General features: G+C 48.7%; 3 protein-coding genes across 6 annotated transcripts in view; 1 reads left to right on the top strand and 2 right to left on the bottom strand.

The window, feature by feature from the left end:
- Positions 1–1,461, bottom strand: part of ACTR1A (actin related protein 1A) — a 14,226-nt gene extending 12,765 nt beyond the window's left edge. Inside the window, exon 1 of the mRNA XM_062601941.1 lies at positions 1,302–1,461. Coding sequence (XP_062457925.1) covers positions 1,302–1,349 — 48 coding nt within the window. The 5' untranslated portion in view covers positions 1,350–1,461. The remainder of the gene's footprint in view (positions 1–1,301) is intronic.
- Positions 1–14,288, bottom strand: part of CUNH10orf95 (chromosome unknown C10orf95 homolog) — a 174,958-nt gene that overhangs the window by 40,364 nt on the left and 120,306 nt on the right. The window lies entirely within an intron of this gene.
- Positions 3,625–14,288, top strand: part of SUFU (SUFU negative regulator of hedgehog signaling) — an 89,492-nt gene continuing 78,828 nt past the window's right edge. Inside the window, exons 1-2 of one of the 4 annotated variants that reach the window (XM_062601854.1) lie at positions 3,625–3,935; positions 9,325–9,459. In XM_062601854.1, the coding sequence (XP_062457838.1) occupies positions 3,754–3,935; positions 9,325–9,459 (317 nt within the window). In that variant the 5' untranslated portion in view covers positions 3,625–3,753. Of the gene's footprint in view, positions 3,936–4,975; positions 8,375–9,324; positions 9,460–14,288 lie in introns of those variants that run through there. The other 3 variants (XM_062601852.1, XM_062601853.1, XM_062601855.1) reach the window with 3 other exon arrangements.

A 14,288-nucleotide genomic window follows, 5' to 3' on the forward strand; every position in this document is an offset into this window, starting at 1 on the left:
GTATTTTCTTTCAATGTCTAACTAAATCTCTCTGCTGTAGTTCCAGGGGAGAAAAACAAAAACAAAACTGTGTCAGAGAACTCAAAGATATAGAGAGTCAATTGGGATTGATAATAAAGAAGGGGTCAGAAAAATAACTGGCTTGATCTGAGAAGACCTACAATCATTCAGCCTATGGGGAATAAAGGGAATAGGTTGAGAAGTGCTAGGCTAGCAAGTCCACACGTTGTATGGCAAAAAGATTCAGCAGAAATTAAGATTTGGAGAAAAAAAGTGAGCACAGCACTGACCCTTCGAGACAACAAAATCTGAATCACTGGCAGTAGAAGTCAGAAGGGAGGAGCATCAATCTGTGACTCACTATACGGAGGCAGTGTCCAAGATATGCCCTCCCACCCCTTCCTGGATGGTCCTTTCTCTTGAGACCCCAACATGGATGCAGCTACTCAGAGCTGGACCCAGAAGTACCTCACCAGGACATGCAGTAACTACTGTTCCTCTCCAGCCGAGCCATTACCCACACAGGTTGAAGGTCTGCTTTGAGCTCACGAGAAGCATTATCAGTTGGGAGCAGCCATCTGCAACGCCACACCCCACTGTCAGATTACAGCTGATGCAACCCATGCTGAGCGCGGCTCCTTCTGGAGCTCTGCTCCTGCAGGATTCCGCGCGGGATCCACGCCATGGGTGCCAGCACTCTCTTGCTGTGATCAGCGCCGGGGGGAGGTGGCTGGTGCTGGGGCGCTGGTGCAGAGCATCGCCTCCAGCCCGGTCCCTCAGGGAGGAGGGGGCAGCGCGGCCCAAACCGGGCCCACCAGCCCTCATTGTCCCTCGCCACCAGGCGGGGCCGCCCGGCCGGGATGCAGCCGCGCCTCACGGGCGGCCCCGGGCTGCCAATGAACACAGGTACCGGGCAGGTAACGCAGGGCTGGCCCCCCCCCGCCCCGCTGACTGACAGCGCCACAGCCAATGGGGCCGCCGCGCCCCGCCACCACACACCTCGGCGGCGACGGGGGCTGCTCCCCACCGGCGAGGGGCAGCGGCCCTCCGGCGGGTGACAAACACGCACCTCAGCCAATCGCGGTGCGCCGAGCCGCGGCGCCCCGCCCCGGCGGCGGCCTGCGAGGACGCAGCGTACGGCGCTGTACGAAGGCCCGAGGCGGCGGCCAGGCCGGCGGGAGAATGGGGGGGGTAATGGTGGTGGCGGGCGGGGCGCGGCCATCCCCCATGACAAAGGGATTGCGCCCCGCCGGCCCTTCCCGCCCTCCCCGCTCCCGGGGCGCCTGGCCGCCCGCACTCACGTTGTCTATCACGACGGGCTGGTTCGCTATCACGTCGTAGGACTCCATGGCGAGGACCCGCCGCAGCCGCCCGTCAGGGAGCAACAGCCCAGCCCTCGGCGGCGCACGCGCGGAACGGCGGCGCGGGGCCGCCTGGGCGATGTATTCCTGCGGCGGCGGTGCCGCTGGGAAGTGTAGTCCGGGGCCTGCGCGGCGCCCGACGGGAAGGAGCGGGGGTGCCGGGAGCTGTAGTGCGGGACAACGGGGAGAGGAATGGGGTTTTCGGCGTGAGGCCCGAGCGCTGCGTGCAGGGGGAGCCGTGCACCTCTACCAAATCCCACTGCGTTCCAGATGCATGATTTACAGTTTAATGGATTGGGATTTCCCCTATTTTTTTTTTATGGGAATTGAGAGAAACTGATCCCATCACCTTTTGTAGAGGGAATCTATGCTAATGGCAGCATTTTGCTGTCCATCATTTCATGGGGTTATCTCTACAAGCTGCCGGTCATGACATATCTGTTACCTCCAAGCATCTCCTCCCTTCTCTGTACTTTCTGAGGCATAGCAACCAGAAACGAATCAGCAGCACACCACCACACACAAGAGGCATTGTGGTACCAAACAATGTGTTACCTTTTGGTTTCCATTTGCTACATGTAAAGCAACAATGGGAAGCTGTCTGGCTGACTTGCCCAGAGAAGCTGTGGCTGACCCAACCCTGGCAGCATTCAAGGCCAGGTTGGACGGGGCTTGGAGCAACCTTGTCTCGTGGAAGGTGTCCCTGTCTGTGGCAGGGGGTTAGAACTCCATGAGCTTCAAGGTGCCTTCCAACCCAAACTTGTGTTCTAAAAGCACTTTGAATAATCAGTGACTGACAAAGACACTCAAATGACATGTTCACTCGAAACTCTGAGCAAGACACTGGGTCTTGAAACCAGTTAAAGTGAAGGTCAGCACTGTAAGTGCACGTGGAAGCCAATTCAGAACCCATCTCCCTCTTACTGTATCTTTCCTATGGACACTGGGGCTTTTATTCTATAGTTTCTGCTTTAGCCCAAGCAAACAATCTCATCTCAGGTATTTATCTTTGTGATTCTCACATAGTGTAAAAGGCTTTTTATAGATAGCCAGGATGGAGGAGTTTTAAATTATTTCAAGATTAGCATTGTATCACCACAGTAAATGCCAGGAGAAACTCACAATGTACTTATTAAGCCCACACAGCATTTCACACATAATTCTGTTTTATTTACCTTCTCAGCTGACCGTAATTGACTTCTCAGGCAGATGTCACATAAAGTAGTATCACAGTAACAGGATAAGTGAAATACTGTTCACTGGGGGAAGCAGTGATTCACAAGGATACCAGCTGCTTACCTCCTTTCTTAGCAGATAGTCATTTGTCTGCTTGCCACCTTCTCGACTGTATGCAATCCCCTAAAAGGTACATTGTGAATATTAGAATAAGCTCTCAGCTATTTAAATGAGAGATGCAACAAAGCAGGAGCACTCATCCTATCATCTCAGCGCTTTGTGGCTCATTTTTCTCTATGATGATTAAAAAGCAGGATGCTGCTCTAGCAACAATGTGCAGGACTACTGAGCATGTCAGCTCACACATACGTACAAAGCTTTGCAGGACCACAGATGTAGCTGCAACTCAGGAATGAGCCAGATCTTCAGTGTTAGTACACCGGCCAAGATCCTTGATCAGACAGCCCTTGACAGCTTCCTCTGAGGTACCTGCACATACAGAAGGGTACACGGAGAGAAAAAGGCACTGTGAGGACTGGAGGTGTAACGGTAGCCGTAACAAAAGCTGTAAAAGCAGCAGTAAATAAGGCTATTAGCTGAACACGTCTTGGAGATCAGCCCTGGTCCCACACCCCACGGAGAGCAGTGCTAAGCTTCACCCCAGCTGTGTCCCTGGCCATGCTGCACAGAAGAGATGGAATCCAGCAGAAGCAGCTCCTGAACCGCTGCAATTCACACCCTCACTTTGTCAGGTAATACTGGCGCAGGCTGCAAGCCGAGGCCGGGATGGCTGCAGCCAGGGGGCTGCCCTGATGTAACCCGGGTCTCGACAGGGCCGGGACCCTGCTCACCTCACCGCTCCCGGCCGCCGCGCTCCCCCCGGTACCTCACGGGGCCCCTCGTCCCGCTCCACGCGGTGCACCGCGGCCACCGCTAGAGGGCGCGCTGGCGGCGTGGCGTGGAAGGAGGGGGAAGAGGCGCGGCCGACCTCCGCGCCGCGCCCCGCCATTGGTGGAGCCGCCCCGTCAGTCACCGTCGCCAGGGCAGCCGGTCCCGCCCTCTCCTCCCGCAGCGCCGCGCCGCGCAGCGCCGCTTGGGCCGGGCCGGGTGCGCGTCGGGGCGGGAGTGGAGTGGGACTGAGTTGAGTTGAGCGGAGCTGAGTTAAGCCGAGCAGAGTCGAGCAGGCCGTGACCAGCCGCTGCGCCGTCCCCGGGACATGGAGGGCGTGCGGCCTGGCGGGGGTCCCCCCGCGGGCGGCCCCGGTTCAGGCTCGGGGTCCGGGTCCGGCTCCTTTCCGTCGCTGTTCCCGCCGGGACTGCACGGTATCTACGGCGAGTGCCGCCGTCTTTACCCCGACCAGCCCAACCCACTCCAGGTCACCGCCATCCTCAAGTACTGGTGAGGCGGCCGGAGCTGCGGCCTGGAGGGGGCCAGGGGCCTTGTGTGGGGCTGTGGGGGGAAGCAGTGGGGCTTGAGGCCTTGTGTGGCTCTCTGGGGAGCGGTGGGCCCGGGGGTCTTGGGGTGAGCAAGGTTGGGTCCTTGTGTGGGGTTGGAGAGGGTCTGGGGGGAGCGAGGGAGGAGAGGGGAATCGGTAGAGGCATGGAGGGAGCCGTGGGGCTAGGGATGCTGCATGGGGTGGAGGGGGGTGAGGCGGTGGGCCTGTGGAGGTTTGCAGCAAGGGGAGAGTGAGTAGGGGTTACGTGCTGAGTATGGGGTGTGATGCAGGAGGTTTGCAGCTGTGCAATGTGTCTGGGGGAGGAGGCACTGGGGATACAGTTGGGCGCCTGGGAGGTGTATTTGGGGGGGTGTCCTGGCCAGGGTGCATTGGCAGTAGGAGAAAGGGTCTAGGGAGGGATGCTCTGAAGACAGCAGGATGCGTTGGGCTTTTGGGGATGATTTGTAGTTTTGCTGAGAGATGGCTGATGAGGGCCTCGGCTGGGGCAGGTCATGGGAAAATGTAGTGTGTGTTACTCCAGTGGAAGGGTTCCCACAGAGAGCATGGGGCTGGAGTTTGTCTGCCTGGACAGGAGGTATGAGCTCTGTCTTTTGGCCCTGTGCTTGAAGTTAGAGTATGGCCAGTGCTGACCAGAAGTGAACCTGCGTTCCAGCCTCAAAACCAGATGTGTGCTGTGCATGTACCCATAAAACCCATGGGGCAGAGCCAGCTTCTCTTGCCCTTGCGCAGCCATGTGTTACCGCAGACTGCGAATCTGCTGCTCACCATCTCTGCTGACACAGTGTCTGACACCAGTAACAGCAGTTGTTTATGTGAGACAGTGGCATGAAGGAAGCACTTGGATGTTTAGCTATCTAGATAAGTGTCTGGCGTCTAGTCCTGTGCAAAGAGCATTTTCTTTTGCTTTCTACCATTGCCGTTCTGCCCAGCCCCCTGTTCTGGGCCTGAGGACCATAATCAGGTCACCCTGAGCATTTGCTGTGCCTGACATTGGCCAGTCCCTACTCCAGCAGTTGGAAAAAGTTTAGTAAATGCTCAGCTTCTTTATTTACAGTTCACTTCAACCTGTATGTCTCTTATCTAAGCAACAGCAGAATAACATCAAGCAATAGAATAAGTCAAGCTAGGGTGCTTGTTTTCCAAAGGAGTGTTTTATGTGATTCTGGCAAGAAATATGTCTGTTAGCCCTTATTGCTTAGGGTTTTTTTTGACTTTAACAGTGGGATGAGATAAGATGTTGTAAATCTGAGACCTCAAAATACAGTTTCTTAATCATCTGTGTGGGTCAGTACTGCAGTACTTTGGTGGTGGGGATCCTATTGCTCTGGGTTTGCACCTGTTTCTAATCCTTGATATTCAAGCTTGATGAGTTTCCAGTCACCTTGATTGGGGAGTCACTACTTCTCTTCTTTCAACTGCTTGAAATAATATTGACTAAATTGATGTGAGGTTTGTGTGGCATGGAAGGAGATTTAGGTCTGTAACAAAGAATGGCAGAGACCCTGGTTTGGGAAGAAACCTTGCTGCTTGTTTGCTTAAGGGGTTGATTAGGGCTTCATTGCACTTAGAGCTCAAACACTAACAAAACTGCAATTGGCAGTGATGGGCAGCTGCAAGGAAGAAGCAGTGTGGAGGCTGTTTATCCTGGCATTTTCCACTTAGCAGTTCTTCCGACTGGCAGCTCAGCTGGAAGCAAGAGCTAAGAGCTTCACTTGTAGAAATCAGAAGTGAGGTTCTTCCTGCTGTCCTGCACAGGAAATTCTTGTGAGAGGTGGAGCCTTACATGGACACTGCAGGTACTCTCTCTCCCTTTGTTAGGTGAAATTTGGAGCTTGGTTTTGTTAAGTCTGGTAAAAAGACTTCTGCCACCGCTTGCTCTCTGTGAGCCTGTTTTCCTCTGCCTGGGCTGCCAGCTATTAGTTGGTTTAGGTTAGAAGAGGAAATTGTTGAGAAAAATTCTCTGCCTTAGGAGAAATATTGTAACACTAATCAGCTTTTAATTATACGTATCAGTTTCTCTATGGTTAACAGCAGTTCTTTTTGTTCAGGGAGCTGAAGTTCTATTCTTTGGCTTGCACAGCAGAGCAGATCCTCACTTCTTAACAGTGCAGGATCTGCAGAAGCACGTACCTGTTAAACGAAGGGGTATAGCTGTGTTGGTTATTTCATGGAACTACTCTTTTTCTAAATGCTATTTGCATATCTTGGGAGAGAGTTTGTGATTGCAATCAGAACTTCTTGGAAGAGTTCCTGGCTGCATTTATAAAGGTCATGCACTGAGGAGGAGTTTCTCTCTGTTGATATCCAGTACCTACTTTTATTTTTTAAAACATGGTTGAGTATCTCTAAGTGAAATACTTTTATGCATAGCATTGCTGGTGAAAAAACCCAGATCTGTACTTTGCTTTGGGATAGGTTTTTCAGATAGGCAGAATTTGGGCTGGACAGTTGGTTTTTTCATCAGCTGTCTTGGATTTAGGCCATGTACTCAAAAACCAGTGTATTGACCTGTGGTCTGCAGCCACTTGGGGATCACAGACTACTTCTGAAGGGTTGTCAAAAGGTAGCTTTGAAAAACAGTCCTGTTGTCAACTGCTGGGAAGCAACTGCAAACAATCCACCAAGGATTTTCCAGGGTGAATGGACTGGGAATTTTCTATTTATTTTTTTCCCCTATTGTGGAGCTGTTTCCTCTTTGCCCACTTTGGGTTTCTCCTTCCACCAAAAGTTCAGAGTGCTCTTCACATCAGTCAAAAGAAGGCTGTTGGTGCAGATGCAAATACCAGTTTCCCCCGAGGCTGCTCTTCTTGCTCCTGAATAGCTCTGTGAATAGAAGTGTAACAAATTTGTACTGTACCTCTGGCTTTGAAGTTGGGTTCTTCCTAATAAAATCCTCCAACGCTTCCAGCTCTTTGTGTGAGCGTGTGTACTGATAAGTAGATTGTGATACAAGGTCGAACCCTACAACAGTGGCTGTGGGCGGGAGGATGTACCGCAGAGGCATTAGCGCTGCTCAACTAGTTAGCTTAGCTAACTAACCTGCTACTGGGACAGGGTAAAGGTACCAGTTCCTGTCCTGAAAAAGGGCAGTATAAGGGTTTGTCTTGTGTGTTGTCAGTGTCGAAGTGCCTGTGTCGACAGTGTTCCAGTGTGAATCGTTTGATATCTAAGGTATTATTAAACCCAGTTTGGAAGCAGGTTTAATGTGTGTGGAAGATCCTAGTTGCTCAGCACGTGGAGGTGTTTTCATTGCAAATCTTACACATCTGCTCTGACTGCTTGCTAATCCCTCACATTGATGTGGTAGTCAGTGTACTGACCTTCCTTGTTCTTAAGTTGTCCCAGTCAGGTAAGAATTGTGTGTGGCTGCTGCTTTTCACTGCCACTCTTTGGGGGTAAGTGACTATCCTGGCTAGAGTTGCTGGGGTATTGGCTGGAATTCCACTTGGCTGCTTCTATCATGGATCAGGGAGTTACTCCCATGGGGAGCCTGAATGCTGACCAGGATGTTGGTGCCACAGTCTGAATGTAGCCACCTGAATGGGTATCTGGCAGAGATCTCAGCCTCCAGTGTGACCTGATGCCAGTGAGATGGAACAGGTGGAGATGGGGTATGTCAGAGGAGGACTTGCTTTTTTCTTCAGTGTTTAAAGCTGTTGCTAGACTTTGAGAACAGGTTTTCCCAGGCTGCCATTGATGGTAAAACTCTGCTCCATCCCAGGGTCTAATTCCCCATTCTTACTCACTAGTTTGCCTTTTACACCATAAAGATATTACTTGTCATGTGAGAAGGTTGCACAGTATGACTTAACCCTTGCCAATGGACCTCTGTGCCATTACTGGGCATGGTATGCTTACTGACTCTGGGCTGCATCCTTGACTGACGCACTGGGAAGCTGGAGCTGGCCTCAAGCCACCCTGGTGGCCTTATGTGACTTCAGAGAAGCTGTCCTGGGGAAAGTCGCTCATGTTAGAAAATGCTGCTCTGCTTTTCTTTTTTTCCCTGTGGCAGTAGGAGGGAGGCAGCACAGCACAGTTATGGAGAAAACCCACAAACCTTTTAATGCAAGCTGATACATTACTTTGTACAGGATTGATAATGTTGGGCAGCAGAAGGTGGGCAGAGGATATCTAATAGTTTACCACTGTCACAAGAAATCCATGTAGAGTATGTAGGCACTTTCTGGAAGCAAAAGGAAGCCTGTTCTCATGGCCCTTCCTGGCACCATCTTCCCAGCAGGCAATAAACTCAGCGTGTTCCCTTGTGCATTAACTTTCCTCAGAGCTCACTCTGGAAAGCATCTTCTTGCAGGTGCTCCACAACATCAGCTTAACCTGGTGCTGGCTGGCCTCTTGCTGGACCATTGAGCAAGGGCTTGTGGTAGGTGTTCTATGATTGACGAGGCGAACAGTGAGCAAAACAGTCAAGCATGTCCCATCCTTTGGTGGGGAGCTGACCCACCATTGCATTGGCAGAAGTGAAGAGGAGGATGCTGTGCTCTCTGCTGCCACACCAGCCTTGTTTCATTGTCGTGGGAAGGGAGGCTGCAGGTGATCGCTGCTTAACTCCGTCTAGCTGTGCTATGTTGACTTTTAAGTAAGGTTCTTCTAAGGAACCTATTCTAATGTTGAAGCAGAGGGTGCGGTGATGCTTTTTACTTGTTCTTGATTAATGCAGCTAGCGTGTTTCACAAGTTCTGGTACTAATTTTTCTGAGTCAGTGTTTTTCTCCTCCACTCTTCACTGTCACGTCTGTGTTCAGAAATATGGATTACTCCTTTCAAAACTTAGCTATTTCAAATTCTGCTTTGAAGAATAAGATCACTGTTGGTTTTTTTTTATTTGAGGTATGTGTCTCTGGACTGAATTAAGAGCTTGCAATGCAGATACAGCTATTTCTCTTTTACTAGTATAATTTTCCAATTTTCTTTGTGTTTTGCGGAAGCTTTAATACGATTTTCCAGAGGTTTTTATGCTTTAACATTAAAAACATTGTAGTATGTTGCACACATGCGCTTTGCCTTCCTGTGCTTGAAGCTTTCTGGACTTAACCCAACTTTTCTCCTCAATTTTTGTTGTTTTAGAGGTAACTTGAACATGATAATTTCATTTTTGTCACTAGCTATGTTTTAAAGCAGGTCTTTGTACAGCCCTTTGTAGCATCTGTGGAGACTTCCCACTTGTCTTGAATTAACTTAAAGAATCATAGAATCAGCTAGGTTGGAAAAGACCTTTAAGATCAAGTCCAGCCATTACTGCAGGACTGTGAGAACCACCACTAAACCATGTCACTGAGGGCCTCACCTAAAAGTCTTTCTACTCTTAATGCAGGCTGGGAGGACCTGACCCTCTGGACTACGTTAGCATGTACAGAAACCTGGGAAACCCAGCACTGAATGTTCCTGAGCACTGGCACTACGTCAGCTTCGGCTTAAGTGACTTGTATGGAGACAATAGAGTACATGAGTAAGTGTCATTTAAGTTCTGTTGCTGTGTGTCGTTTTTTGTGTTGCATTTTGGGGGAGTATAGATAAAACCCTGTCCTGCTGTTCACATTATTTGAACAGCTGGGTTTCTGCTTGAGAATATCCTTGCCCTGGTCTTGTAAGGAGTGATGTATGCCTGTTCTTGGATGCAGAAGAACTACTGTGCTCCCTTCTGCAGGCTTTGAACGCAGTGTATTTCCTCGTCAGCGTTAGGCTGAGTGTGTGTGTGTTTGTTTTTAAATTTCCTTTAGCTGTTGGGATTTTTTTTTTTAACTGACTGTCTTGGTCTGTTTTTCACTCCTGGTAGTCTGCTATGGTCATATGCTTAAATCCTGACCCCTCCCTGTGCATGTTAAATGCCTTCCTCTGGAAAACTGCTGTAAGGGCATTTTTCCTCTTGCTGGCACAGCAGTGTTACTGTCACTGGACTGCCACCGGAGTGGCTGCTGTGTGAAGTGCCAATTTGTGTTCAGAAGCATAAAATTCTAATTGTTTGACTGTCTTTTCTCCAGTAATTAAATTATTTTCTTAGCTTGTTGGTGTGGATGGTCTTTAGCAGGCACTTACCAGGCAAGCAGCATGATCTAACCTTATTCTTGTTTTTATTTTACTGACCTTGCTCTTTAACTGCCGCTGAACTGAGTAACAATGGCCAAGCTGTCGTGATCTTGGGGCTGTGAACATGACCTTTTAAACCAGCCAGAAATGGCAGGTTTCTGCTGTTACTGTTTAGTGAAACTGTCTTTATGCTGTTTCATAGCTGCAGAGTAAATGTCCTCGATGAATGGTGCAGCAAAGGTCCCAGTTTGTTCACCCACACTTTGCTGCTCTTGTTTGTCTTGGTTAAAATTCAGCCACCACTGTTTTTCACCCAGGTGCTTCTCTTGCAACAGCAGCAGTCAGGCAGTTTCTTTAACCTTACCCATGTTCTCAAGGCAGTTCTGTTTTTTTCTCCTCATGCTTGTGGCTACAGAACTGTTTTTCAGAAGCAAGTCTTTTAAAACTGACTTTATATAGGACCCTAGTGTCACAGAGATCTACCTGGGGCATGTAACCAACACATCTGCTAACAGCAAACCCCAGTCACTAGTTGCTGGGGCAGTGGAAAGGTAGGGCAAGTGAAAGAAATTAAGTTACATATTCCTTCCCTTGCTTCCACAAGAGACCCTGCCATGGACATTTGTTCTCAGATTGTGGTATTTCATCTTTTCAACTGAAAATCTGAAGTTGCCAATACTAGGTGACCTGTGTTTGCCCACTTGTTTTGGTGTGACTAACTTTGGACGGAGTAAGTTCTGTGCTGTCTTCTCTTTGGTGACTTGGCAGGCTGAGCTTTTCCCATGATGAGACTCTTCTCTTTGCTTAGACTCTTTCCTGATGTTGTTTTTTGGTGAGAGCAGGGAGTGGATATGAATGTTTCAGTTGAAGACATGAAGGGTGACGTGTTTTTATGACTGAAGAGGCAAAATATGTAAGGACACAGCCTCCTTAGCCCTGGTACATGCTTTGGCTTCTCACTTTCAAAACCTGTCTGCTAAATAAAAACCTGTTATTCTTCTGCAGTGAAAGCTTGGGGGTGGAGGAGTGAAAGTATCACACAGGTGGAATGTCACAACTTGAAATAACTTCCTGGCATGAGAACTCCTAATTCTTCATATGGGCATATGGTTTGGTGTGGAAATTTGGATTGAGATAGTGGAATATGCGCATGCTTTTTGCTGGTTGCAGGGCACAGGAATTAAACCCCCAACTCAGACACAGGCTGCAGGCGATTTCCAAGGACTGCTGAGTGAAGCAGGAGCAAAGTCTGCACCATGCTCTGGGAGGTCTGCAGTCCCTGAATGCTCTGTGTGTACATGAGCCTGGGAGGAGGCTTAGAGAGAGAGCTGATGTGCCTTGGCTGAACATTGTAAGCAGATAGTGAACCTGCAGTGCTGTGCTGCTTTGGGGATGTCGGCTGCAGCCTCTTGAGCACAGGCCTACTTGATCCATCAAAGTGATCTCTATGCCCTGAGCACCTGTGTATGTTTCCCTTCTCTCTGTAGCTGGAACTGTGTCCCCGGCTCCACAGTGGGGTGTCCGTGTGTCACTCACCCTGAGGTGTTCAGCTGTCTCCAGTCTCTCACCTTTTATTTTGGCCTCATTCTTGGAGCTACAAAACTTGATATTACACGTGCTGTCAAGAAAGCTGGCTCTGCCTTTATGGTAATAAGTCTTAGTACACAACTGTGCATGTGGTAAAGCTGTCAAAACCTACACATCCCTTAAACACTGAACCTGAAGTTATCACCTGGTAGGTGAGCACTGTAGACAGGTGGAGAGAAGATTTTCGAAGGAGCTGAGAACTCGCCAGCAATTCTTGCCCCTAACAGCAGTTGCTTTTTGCTAACTACTCTTGAAACACCACTGCTATGCAAACTGCACATCACCGAACCAGCACTGGGTGCATGCTGCAGGAACATAGTGGTTTTCCTGTGTGTTGTAAGACTCATGTTCTGCAGCAGGGAATTTAATAAAGCTTTTGTTTAAGAAAATGGGTATCAGTCTCTGTTGCCTAAAGGACCTTGTGATTCTTCTGTCCCAGGTAAAGCATGCTGTGGGACGGTTGGCAGGAGCACAGGGTGACAGGGGAGTTACTTAACTCTTTGGAAGATTTCTTTTGAAGTGTGGCACTGAACTCTGCCTGAATGCCCCTAGCCTCTGGATGTAGAAGTTGGTTTGTGTTTTTGGTTTTTTTTTTTGTTTCCCAGCTCTCTGCAAAATGTAAAGAGCTGGATCTGATCAGCAAGGTTCCTGCAACAGGGATATGCTTCCATGAACTTGCTTTAGAAAGGTAAAGGTAGTACACTGCCAAAGGTCTTTTTAATTTCCCAGCTTGACTTTGGTTAATTTCTTGTGGACCTTTTCCAGTAGCAATATGATCTAGACCAATTACAATGCAGTATTAAATGAAAAGCACTTTTTGATTCTTTTCTGAGCAAACTAACACTGAATTGGAGGCCCCTGTATTTTTATTTATAATGGAATAGCAAACAGATGTAGCAAGTAACGTGAAAATGTTGCCTTTAATTTATATTTTTTAATAAGAACCTGAAAAGTCTGAAGCGGGGCTCTCCCTGTGCCTCCTTGTTGACAGATTTATTTTCAGTTAAAGCAGCACTATTTCCTGCTCTGCTTAAATATCAGCTATGCTCTGCTTTACAGAACTGCTCTGGCTTTAAGAGTCTGCAGAATAAGATGGAAGAAATCTAAGAGTTTCAAATGGGGAAACCTTTTTCATTTAAAACCACTCAGTGTTTCATGGTATAATGGCAACCATGACACCAGCTGTGCTGGGCTGATGGTGCTAAACATCCTGATCCATGACGTCATGACAGTGTTAGGGAACCACAGGCCTTTCAGTGGGATTTCATGCCAAGCTGCTTGCATGGAAATAAGTCTCTCCAGTTGAGCATGTTGCACAACTTCAGTGGCAGCAGAAATCCTTCTAGGGCATTTCTTCAAGCTATGCTCCATTTTTAACTTTTTCTGTCTCCTTTAAAATCAAAATCAATGTGTAACTCTTGAATATGTTCAGCAGGGTTGGAGTAGAGTGATTTATTTTTTTTTCTTTTCACTGTTCTTGCTTTCTGAAGAGATTCTGCTCTGCAGTGGTGTGTGCACATGTAGCATTTGAGCACACTGGCTGGTGTGGCTGGTGCAGATGTGGGAGAGGAGACAGGTCCTTCACCCTTCTCCAGCCCTTTTGGCAGCTACTGCCCCACAGCAATGTCAGCAATGAGGAACATGTCCCATGCATCTGCACAGAGCACAGTGCCTCAGCTGGCAATCGCAGATCCATGTTCCAGTGCCACACCATTGGGAGGACTAAGGCACAGGCACCTGATCCTTCCTGCAGTTTCCAGGCATGATGGTGACTTCTGTACATGCAGAATGGGTGCCTGAAGAATGCAGTGTCAGCAAGCATAGCTGAACTCTGATTCCATCAGTGGTGATGCCAGCTTCAGCTATTGCGGTGCCACGGTGTGCTGCAACCCTGGATTATGCTGGCTCAGGTCTTTGTAGGGCTGTTCAGGGAGCAAGGAAGTGGTGTGTGTTTTCATCAGACTGACTTCAATCATTTGCTGTAAGGCCAAGGCTGAATTCCCATCAACTGTTCCTGTAATTTGAGTGCTCATTCTTTCTGTTAACAGTTTTAAAAGTGTGTGGAAAATGAGAACCATGATGTGATAGAGTTCCTGAAAACCTTGAATGGTCTTATTTATATTCAAATTGCAAGGTTGTAATTCACAGCCACAATAGAGAAAGCAAAGCTTAAATTATGGCTAGGTTGAGAGATAAGATTTGTATTTGTGGCCTTCCCACATCCTGAGAAGAAACGTGCCAACTGTGTTTTGATGTTTAGCTTTTTATGCAAATTCCAATAATTGGGTTTCCTGATCTACACAAACTTCATATTGACATGAGGGGTGGGTTTTGTTTTCCCTTTTTTACCCTGGCAGCTAGCCAGGAGCTGGAGCAGCAGCATCCATTTGCATAAACCCAAAGAGATTACAGCTGCCTTCATCTCTAATACAGATGCAGGGTACCACCCGCGGAGACAACAGGTTCCAACTTGCAGTGGTTCTTTTGATTTGCGCTACTTTCCATTGGGATCAGGAGGGAGCGGTGCATGCCGGGATAACGTGTTGTCTCTGTGGGTGGTGCCTCCCTATTAAAGGTGAGGGTAAGCATGAGCCTTTCAAGGTCTCCAGTCCAGCTTGTGTTCTACTTGCTTGTACAGATCCTCTGAATGACCTTAACTTGTAA

This window comes from Pezoporus occidentalis, unplaced genomic scaffold (assembly GCF_034315485.1).
Source record: "Pezoporus occidentalis ecotype Australia unplaced genomic scaffold, CSIRO_AGI_Poc_V1 ctg73, whole genome shotgun sequence".
NCBI classification, from domain to species: Eukaryota; Metazoa; Chordata; class Aves; order Psittaciformes; family Psittacidae; genus Pezoporus; species Pezoporus occidentalis.